The 10,754-nt window shown below is 37.5% G+C and overlaps 1 protein-coding gene across 1 annotated transcript; it reads right to left on the bottom strand.

Moving 5' to 3' along the window:
- Positions 1–1,154: 1,154 nt before the first annotated feature.
- Positions 1,155–9,884, bottom strand: LOC311080760 (sortilin). Its single transcript, XM_084110863.1, has 21 exons — positions 9,648–9,884; positions 9,160–9,222; positions 8,856–8,932; positions 8,564–8,666; positions 7,926–8,093; positions 7,754–7,827; positions 7,244–7,290; positions 6,946–7,082; positions 6,735–6,818; positions 6,306–6,366; positions 5,579–5,734; positions 5,080–5,177; positions 4,616–4,715; positions 4,367–4,538; positions 4,060–4,253; positions 2,939–3,131; positions 2,742–2,858; positions 2,524–2,650; positions 1,976–2,082; positions 1,724–1,841; positions 1,155–1,523 (listed from the first exon to the last, which is right to left on the bottom strand). Exons 1-21 carry the CDS (start codon positions 9,870–9,872, stop codon positions 1,509–1,511), a joined length of 2,436 nt encoding a protein of 811 aa, XP_083966989.1. The 5' UTR covers positions 9,873–9,884; the 3' UTR covers positions 1,155–1,508.
- Positions 9,885–10,754: the final 870 nt, after the last annotated feature.

Here is a 10,754-nt window from a genome sequence, read left to right as displayed (position 1 = left end):
GTGTGTTTGAGAACGAAACGTCACGGTGGGGGCGTGTCCTACAGGAGGCCCGCCCACCTGCGTAGACAGCACATTGGTAATCAGTTGAGCCGAGATACTTTAGTATTTGAACAAAATATTATTATGTAATTAATTTTAAAGGCATAGATGTTGCGTTAAACTAAAGTAAGCTATGCTTAAATATGAAATTATATATTTTTAGTGTAGATAGCATATGTGAATATATGTTTAATAATACACAGACAATGGACTGAAAAAACACTCAATATAATTAGACAACGTGATTCAAAGACAATAGTGTACTACGTACTATGGTGTAATTCTTTTTCTTCTTTTTTTTGTCGTATACCATGTGTTGCTATTATATTCTTGAATCTTGAGTCAGGTTTGTGTTTTAGTGAAGATGTGGTTATCACTTTATTTTACAGTGTCCCTGTTACACATTACATGTAGTTACTATAGTAATAACAGTCAATTATGCAAAGTTACATGCAACTAACACTGAGCCAAACCTTAATTAATAGTACATTTACTATTAGTGAGTACTTAAATGTAGGCTATAAATACACTGTAACAGGGACACCTTAAAATAAAGTGTAACCAAGATGTGTGTCGGGTGCATGTTGGTGTGTAGCGTAGTATGTAGCGTATGCTTGAGAGTATGTGTTACCGAGGAGGTGTGAGATGAATCTATGTTCGTGTGAGGTGTGTGGTTTATTTGTTTTTCATAGACAAACAACTCTTTGGTCTCTTTCTCATGTGAATATATTTTTCTCTAGTGGTATTTTATTAGCTCAGAGGTGCATAGTCCAGGTTCAGACAGTAAAAGTCCTCCTCAGTATTTTGTTCCAATCACCTGGATTTGCTAATTCAGCCAGGAGATAGAACTAATTAGTGAAATCAGCTGGATGAGTTCATGGGTGGAATAAACATATGGCAGGACTTTTACTTTCTGACCCCTGGACTATACACCTACAGTGGTAGAGCAATTTGCACTATGCAATGTAACATGCTTTATTCTATATGAAGCTATTTAAAAAAAACCTTCAAATTATTTTATGATTATATACTCTGAAATATAAATAGACTTTATATGGTGTTATAAAAAAATATTTAAATGTGGATGATTGGAAGAGCATAAATAATGCAGGCTGTTTAAATGCATTTTAATTTATTTACAAATTAAAAACAGTAGATTGGTCTGTTTGAAAATACATAGTCCCAAAATTCAAGGAGGATTGCCAGCAGCAGCTTGAGGGAATATGAATGATTCCAGTGCAAAAGACAGAGTGTGAAGGTAAATTCACTCGTAATTATACATTATCCATGGTGCCTATAAGACACTTCATAAAACAAAACAAGAACCTGAAAGCAGCAAGATATCATTTTCAGTTCAACATTATTTCTAGCCGTTTATTGTCCGGTTACAGTGCCTGGGGTTGAGAAGAGATTCATTTGAAACAGTTCACTTCTGTCTAAAAATCTTGAGTTGTTCCAACTTATGTTGTTCATTCGATGAGATCCTAAAGAAAAGGTAAAAAGGTCAGCAAGTGAATGCAAAATAATAATAATAACAATAATAATAGGCATTTATTAGGAAATAATAGGGGTGTGTGTGTGGGGGGGGGGGGGGGGGGGGGGGGGGGTGTTATTATACGTTCAAATTGAAATCAATATAAACAGATACAAGAGAGAGTAATATTATTTGCTTAATCAAGCTCACATCATCTGAATCCTCCTGGTCCTGGAAACCATTTATTTTGCCATTGGGGCTGCTCTCACGGCTAACACACAGATCATCTTCTTGGAGTTGCAGGGCAGAAAACCGATACGAAGGTGAACTGCAGGGGACAGAATTTGACCAGAAGAGAATGTGACTTCTGCAAGGCAATTCCTATGTCAGATACTAAACGTGGCTTTAAATGGATGTAATATCGAACACAGGACAATGAAGGTTTTTATAATGTTACCTTACCTTTGCCTACAGTTTATTCTCCTTGAAGTGATTATTAAAGCTGCAGTAATAACCAAACCGATGACCCCCACACATGTACATACCACAATGAGAACCAGCATGCCTGGCTGCAAATAAAAAGACAGTAAATAAATTTATCAACAATTATTAAGGGTCTTATATTTTTCTTATTTTAGTCTGTGCATTTTGGCGGGAGGGAATTTTATCTGACTTGATCTGCAGTTGTATTGTTAAAAAAGTAGGTTGCAGCCAAAAGTAACTGATAATTTTGGCGACCACAATGTAAGTTTCTCAATATTAACACCTTGTTTATTGAACTATTGAAAATATCACATATGCAGCTGAACGACAGCATGTTGATTCCAAAATACAGCACACTTGTTTATATTGCGTAAGCAAATTTTACTTATTAAAAGTATTTATGCTCTTCATATTATATGTAACATCCATCCTCAAAGAATGGCCCAAAATGTCTTTAAAATGATTTTTACTGAATGTTTTTGGCCATCCTAAAATTAATGAATAATTTTCAGAAATTAACTACTTACTGATTTCTCAGTATGCAAATTTGAGGAAGTAGGTGAACTGTCTTTCCCACAATTCTTTTTGAAAGCATTGTTTCTTCCCGGAGGGCTGAAACCACCCTCACATTTATCGCCGGGAATCTTACGATACCTGTTTGACACAGTGGTATAATTATAAAAGTGAAGTGTGAGTATGAGTTTAGGAATTTGTTTGAAATAGAAAACAAGATGTATTTAATCACCCTGAAGTCTGAAGGTCCTCTAGCTCCCCATCTAAGCAAATATCCTGGGTTTGATTCAGGAAGTCAGGCTGTGGGAGACACTCCAAGCTGTTTTCATGTCGATAGAAGCCATAGTCACTGTTGACAGGATAGATGTTCAGAAAACCCTTTGGGTACAAGCAGAAGTCCAAACCTAAGTGTTCTACCATTTTTCCTACCACATGAAGTCTTCTCTAGAGCAAAGACACGGGCGCTGCTGCCTGCTGACCACATATCCTCTCCCGTTTCTACATTCTGAAAGTTTTTTCAGTCTTCTAAATGTCTCCTTGTAGCCCAAGAGACATCCGTCTGTTTCTGGGTCAGAGTCGTAGTCAGTGTGCGCCAACCAATTCACATAGTCCTGTTCACCACCTAGGAAACATGACGATTTAAACAAACCCCTAAACCTATGTTTTAAATTGCCACATTTGTGGCACAGATATGAATGATACTGAGTAGTGTGAGCAATGGTGTTCATTTTCTAAGCAATCATACTGATTTCACCTGGTAGTCTTGTTTTCTTACAAATTTTTATTATTAATTATTATTAATTATTAATTGACTAGAATATCAAAGAGACTTGAGCCAGTAAGCAACCACCTAGCAACAACCCAGAACTCAGAGAGATAGTAAAAATTTAGGAACTGTAATTTTTCCATTTTTAATGCAGTAACCGCAAGTTGATAGTTGGAGAATTTTGGGCTGTCATTGAGTGTCTGTTGGCCTTGAGCATATTGAACCTGCGGCACAGCACGTCGGTGAGAGAGATCACTCTGATTGGCTATTCATCTTAACGAACTAGTCCACGGCGTATCTTATAAGATCAGATGTTTTATCAGGCTATTATCGTTTTTATTTTATTTTTACATTTAGACACCTATGTGTATGGCACATAGAAGACCTTGGGACTGAGAAAACATACAGGGGGTGCAGGGTTTATCTCTTAAGAAAAGTATGGACCATTTTTATATTTTGTTCAAAGTAATAAACTACTAAAAACAAACAACTACATAATCTAATAATCAAAACTCGCACCATGAGCGCAAAGCCAAGTTAACTAGTAATTTCAAAGTTTTTTGTCTTCCCTTGCGCAATTATGTCCCGCGGTCAAGATGCAAACAAGGCGGGGTCTTGGCGAGGTCCGCAATTTGAATACCACTGCTTTAGGGAGTAACGCAATATTGTAACGCATTACTTTTAAAAGTAACTTTCCCCAACGCTGGTCTGAGCCTTAATGATATTCATATGACACTTATTACAGTATTTGAATTCTGCCCATAATTCTCGAAAAGTTTCTTACATTCTCTGGTGAGCAGGTGTTCAAAGTCTATTGTGACAGCAACCCACATGGGCTGATCATCATCATCTGGGCGGTAGCCGAAAATGCTGATATTCATTGTCTTAGTGTCTGGCTCTGATGCCAGTCCTGCCAAGAAGATCGGGTGGGCTGTAAAATTAAATGTCTTCCAGCATTGTCCTTCATCTGTGGAAAACCTGAAAACATCCACATGCATAGTCATATACGACAGCAAACACAAATTACATTTCGAAATATGAAACATTTATCATAAAAGAGATGTTTTCAACAGGGCAAGTGGTAGTGTTACTTTATGGAGCTGATCTGTCTGTCTCTATGCGCCTCCACAGCCACTAACAGGCCTCCAGAGTCCAGGATACTGTAGTGGTGAGGTCCTCTCAGAGTCCCCCACCAGGTGTAACCTCCGTCCCCAGACACGTACACATCTGGCCGGGCAGCAGAGATGGAGTCTCCGACACTGCCTGCAGTGACATTTAACATTTAGACCAGTTTGTTGGGGAAGGTGGAAGCTGTGAGGATAGAGGGGAGGGACTAGTACCATGCGCGATGACCAGACCAGTGGCGGTGGGTTCAGAGAGAGGCAGCATGGGAGTGATTCCGCTGAAGTGACTGTGCTCTCCGTGGATGTGCAGGTTACACTGGAACACACATTTACAGTAAACTTTTAAGTCTACATGAAATGAAAATTCACTCTAGAAGTCCCACCTCTACATTTTTTTTCTTTTTTGATAATCTGTTTTACTGGGATTTACATCACAATACTGAAGAAAACATCTATCACTACTTCTCAAAAGCTTTGAGGCTAATCTACATGCCAATGTTTGCATAAACATTTTTAAAATAGGCTTTTTCTTTTGTAAAACGTTCGTCCAATATTGGCTAATTTTAAAAATATGTTCAATATGTTCTTCCTCAGCTTCCTGTTTGAACAGGAAACTGAGCAATGATAAACTATTTATTTGAACAGATAAAATGTCTCTTCACTCAGTCCTCAGCTGTTACCTTTTTCGAGTTTTCTGGACAATCCACATTCTCTGGTTTATTCAGAAATCTCCATCGGCCACCTCTGTCGAACGAAATGACTGAACGAATGCGTCCATCTGCGGCCCAAGAGGTGATGGCTTCAGTTCCGTTACAGTTGTGATTGGCTATTTGGTACTTAAAGGGATAGTTCACCCAAAAATGTAAATGTCATCTTTTACTCACCCTCATGTTATTCCAAACCCATTAGCCTTTCATTCACAAGTGAAGATATTTTTAATGCAACTTGAGCGATTTCTGTCCCTCCATTCCACTAAAACTTTGACGCTTTAAAAATTCATTAAGAGATTGTAGAAGAAAACCATATGAATCGAGTGAATGTAATTATGCCTTTTATTAACACACATCTATGGAGCATCAAATGTGGAGCTAAGATGTACATCCTTGATGCAGAACTTTCATTTTTGGGTGAACTAACCCTTTAAGGACAATTTAAATAACATTAAACAAATGTTCATACCCTCCTCCAGTATGTTGGTGAGATAGACGCCTCTCAAAGATGTAACGTTAGTGAAATCGCTCTTCCCCTCCCCGCCGAACAGGTGGCGCTCCAGAGACTTAGAATACAGGATTCCACGGTCATCAGAGGTGTAGATTGTCCCAAAATATGTGTCTTCTGTAAGCATGTGAGATCACATCACACACAAACACTCCGCTGACACAGCTTTCTCTCAGACAAGATAAGAGATCAGCCATAAGCATCATTATTCAAACACCGCAAACCCATCTGACCGGCTTCATGGGACAAAATGTGAATCGAACGTCCAGTGAGAAAAAGATCGACATGTAAAAGCATGACGGGAAATAAGATAACTCTTCACATGAACCATGAACTGTATGTCATACATACATGTAAATACAATGAGGGGTGTATTTGTGTACAATTTCCTCTAGTGTGACAGCAAAGGCCTGACTGAAAGACTACACCATCCTCACTCTTATCTGTTTCCAGTGATCGTCGCTTCACAAAGACCTCCAGACTCAAAGATGAATAGCGTACACACTGACCCAAAAGAGTCTAGCAACTTGTGCAGAGACATTCTATGATATGTCAGCACAAAGTGGAACTCGCTTGACAAGTCCTGCCTCCACAGTGTTAAACTGACAGCAACAGTGGTTGAGCTGTTAAATAGTAAGGTTACTTCTCTTTTACAGCTTTGACAGTATGGACAAGCGTGAAACAGCACCTCCAGGGTTGTCCACATGCATGAAGATCATGTCCTCGTCGCCGTCCAGAACGGAGTAGAACTGCAAACAGACATCAGCAGTGAGTTAAAGAGTTGCGCACAGTGTTATGAGTGTGTGTGGCTCTTGAATCATCTTTGTGAGAGGTTGTAGCAGGTTTTTCTACCAAATCAGCAGGACCAACAAGTAATGCCACAACTTGCATACATTTCCCCAAACATATTTATGAACAATAAATAAATAAATAGACTTAATTATATTATTAATAATAATAATAATAATAATTGTATTTAAGTAATTATAATATAATATCAGTCATATATTATTTATAACAAATAATTATAAATACATTTAATAATAATAATAATAATTCATTAATTCATTATAAATACATTTATTTAAAATTTGTATCATAAGTGAGTTCTTCACACCTGCTCTGTAGTGGCTGATGGTAGCTGGGCTTTTTTGAAATGGTCACCCTGGTCTGAAGACACATAGATGACACGCGGAGAGCCCTGTAAACACAACATCTCATAAATCAAGCATGCCATGATGATTCTTACAGAAGGGAAAGTGAAAAAGTGTGGTCAACACGGAGTGTGTTCATGCATGAGTGCGCGCGTTGTCTGTAATGATCCACACCAGTTTTTCCATGACTGAGGTAAACAGGAAGCCACCAATGTATCCAAAAGAAAAGATGTTCTTGGCGATGGTGGCAAAGGTTTGGCCAAAATCCTGCGTCCGTCTCAGAATAAGCTCGCCTCGTCTTGCTGCCTCCACTGGTTCGAACACAATGAATAGAGTTAATTAATGTGTAAAGTCAATTAATAAGCATTAAATTGAATGACCAAGCTATACAAAAAATGTATCTCAAAGAAGATTGATTTTCTTTTCTAATGATGATTAATTGAAAAAAAAACAAAAAAAAAACAAGAGGCACCTGTTCCTTTTGGGCTGGAACTGAAGAAAAGAGTAATTCCAGATCCCCTTGAAATGAATAATAAAAAAAAAATTACGGAAATGAAACAGATTTATTCACACACACACACACACACACACACACACACACACACACACACACACACATATATATATATATATATATATATATATATATATACTGTATATATTTATATACTGTATATATATATATAATTTATATAAATATTAGTGCTGTTAAATCGATTGATCACATCTAACATCTAACACAAGTTTTTGTTTACATAGTATGTGTGTATATATATTATTTTATTTATATGTGTGTGTGCGTATCTATGTATATATACAAATATATATATATATATATATATAGTAAGTGCTGTCAAAACTATTAATCGTGATTAATCGCATTCGCATCTAACATAAGTTTTTGTTTAATATATGTGTGTGTAAACAGACATTCTCAAATTCTTAAAACTTCAGATCCCTGTTATTGTGTTATTGTTCTCACCATGTGAATGTGTGAACTCCTTCATGAACTTCAGACCAACTGTTTCCAAAGTCTTGTGAGAACCATAGCCCATCCTAAAAAGACAAATAAGTAACAATAAAATAGGGGGGTTGTAAAGACCTGAGTCACCTCACAAACTGTTAAGGGGGCTTGATGGAGAAACCTTACTCACATCAATGCTAATGACCACAAGGTATTTTGGGTCCTGGTAGTGGAACTGAATGGCCTGTGCTGGGTGGAATGGAAGCTGCACTGATCTGAACGTCACACCAGCATCCATCGACGTAAGAATAACTCCTCCTAGCGTCTCGGTGAAAGGCAGGTTGGCTGTTAGAATCACCTGTAATGGCAACAAAAAGTTTATAATTCTGGTGAAAATAATTACAACCCATTGAAATATATAGGGTCCCAAAGAACAATGGTACAACAGCTGGAAACTATAGCTTCACACCAACCCCACTTCATAGGAAGTTAAAAAGGTGTCGTTTGAGGTTTGTGGTGGGTTTTGACACTCCATGGCTGCTGTCATTAAAAATGTCTGTAAAAACCATGAGCTGTCGTCAAGTCCTTTTCTGATTGGACAGAATCTCTCAGGTGTCAAAATGGGAAAAAAAAACATATTTCTCACGATTGACAACTACCCAATCACAAAGTTTTACTGAAAAAATGTCATATTTTACTAATCTGCTATATCTATATTTCTATTAGTTATTAGCTTATTAATTAGAATTCGTTGAGAAACGTTTGACAAGTGACTTTCTCAGAGATAAAGCCATGGCTAAAAGACTTAATGTTAGCACATTTATTTACCTGTTGAGGGTTCCCAGGTCCAGCACTTATCCCAAAGTCTTTCTTTATAAATGTGTTGTTGATGGCATGGGAGATATCATGAAAAGACTTTCCATAGTCATCACTGTAAAAAGATTCAACTTATCAGTAAGGAAGTCCCGACTGGTTGCATCTAAATATATCTTGAAAACAGCTGATATTTGGCTCTTTTGAGATTGGCATCAGCCTATTATTATGGTTGCATAGCTGATTATCAGAAACACCAGTAAAAGCTCTGTGTTATTTGAGAACAGGTAAAAACTGCACCACTGACCTCCTGTAAAGTCGCGTAGAACCGCCTTCATAAAATGAATCTGAGAGAGCGCTGAGTGTCGAAAGGACCAGGATTACCTGAGACGGACAAAAAATTGTTCACACTACTTCTGCATGATTTCACAATACACACACACACTAAACAAATGGCATTTTATCATGAACAATTTGATGTAATGACTGAATATGACAAATGCTGCAATGTTCATCCATATTATCAAAACATTAACCTTAAAATAGAGAACTATGATGAGATATCTATTAGTTACTGTTATCCTTTTTAAGATTTGGCAAAAATGACTAACCCCAGTTCCATCTCCAACCCATGTGAGGGTAAAACTGGATCCATCATCACCATGAAACCCCGTCTGGAAAAAAAGACCAGAGGACAGACTTGCATGTGGAAGTGGACTGTCCTGTTCAGTCTGTCATTTAAATGAATTGTTTACATAAAATTAAAATTCCTATAATTTACTCTCCCTTGTGTTGTTCCAATCCTGTAGAACCTTACATATATATAAAATAAGGCTCTTATTCTTAAATATATGAAAGTAAATAGTTTCAGTGTACAAAACAACATTGGACGAAAAAAAAAAAAATATTATTAAAATATCTAATACATAACTGTTAGTAAATATGTAACTTACAGACATTATTTTAACACGACTATAAACTTTGTCGCCATAAATGTAGTATGAACTCAGGTAAATTAGGCCACTTTTTTGACTCAATGTCAAAAGTAAAAAACCAGCAAACTGCATTTGGATTGTGACCTTCAGTGTCTCGTTCTCACCTCGTGTGTGTGGCTGAGCAGAATCTCTTGGTCTTTGGGTGACAGTGGAGTCTTGCATGCTGTGAAACGCGCTTGTCCAGTCCAGGTGTCCCGTCTGCGTCTCGAGTGTCCGCGTGCAGTCCGAGAGAAAGTTACTGTTCGCGCGTCGCGTTTCCCTTGGACGAACGCGTCCTCGCCCAAGACCAGTAAGCACACACTACCGAAAACGAGCAGTGTCCAGTTCATGACTGTATGATAGAAAGCGGCAAGTTTCCTGGTGCCTCAGAAGATGCGCGCTGGAGGAGGAGGGGTGTGTCCGGGTATCGACTCACCGTCCGCAGACGCAAAGCATGTGTTTCAAAGCGAAGTGAGCTGCCTACCTCAACAGCATATCATTCCGAGTCAGCAGAATGTATACATTTTGCTGCACGAGCCTAAGAAAGCATTCATTGCATGGTGTACAGCACTTATAAGCATCAACTGCAGGATTTTTGAGCATCATTTAAAGACAACATTGTGTGCGCACATTCAACATCAACATCATGGTCTCATGGTAATTCGTAAGTCGAATTGGTGGTGAATTCAATCATTCGTAATTTTCAAATGATCTGCTTACCCCTCAATGAGGGTCTTGATGCTAACAAACTATCGTAAGTTTATATGAATTCACCAAAACGTGAAATGTTACGTTTTCTCATGAGATTGGGTTATGCGCACTGCGTTTTGGGCATGTGCTGTCTGGGTATGAAGCTCAATATGTTTTGAAAAACAGACATTGACTTGACTTAAAGCAGATTTAAACTTTAAAAATGAAATTTAGTTCTGTCAAATCGACAGAAAGTTTTTGTTTATATATGTGTGTAAATATATATATATGGGAAGTGTGTAAATATATATATATGAAGAGTTCAGATGCAAAAGCCTCTAAGTGCCATCTGAAATTTTCTTCTTGAATGATCATTTTTATCAAGCTCGTATATTTAAGTTCAGTAATTTCACTTAAATAGCAATGAAAATGACCTATTAATTGTCATTTAAGTGAAATTACTGAACTTAAATATACGAGCTTTATAAAAATGATCATTCAAGAAGAAAATTTCAGATGGCACTTAGAGGCTTTTGCATCTG

This window comes from Abramis brama (genome assembly GCF_963993115.1).
Source record: "Abramis brama genome assembly, chromosome: 4".
Taxonomy (NCBI): Eukaryota; Metazoa; Chordata; class Actinopteri; order Cypriniformes; family Leuciscidae; genus Abramis; species Abramis brama.
The sequence above is the reverse complement of the archived record's forward strand: the minus strand, read 5'-3'. Positions and strand labels throughout refer to the sequence as shown.

Bases quoted from the DNA above. Each gene is read 5' to 3' on its own strand.
- LOC311080760 (XM_084110863.1), bottom strand. From the start codon at position 9,872: ATGAACTGGACACTGCTCGTTTTCGGTAGTGTGTGCTTACTGGTCTTG. The intron at 4,539-4,615 runs GTACTAGTCCCT...ATGTCACTGCAG, and splicing joins TGGTCTGGTCATCGCGCATG to GCAGTGTCGGAGACTCCATC. The intron at 3,132-4,059 runs GTAAGAAACTTT...CATGTTTCCTAG, and splicing joins ACACCTGCTCACCAGAGAAT to GTGGTGAACAGGACTATGTG.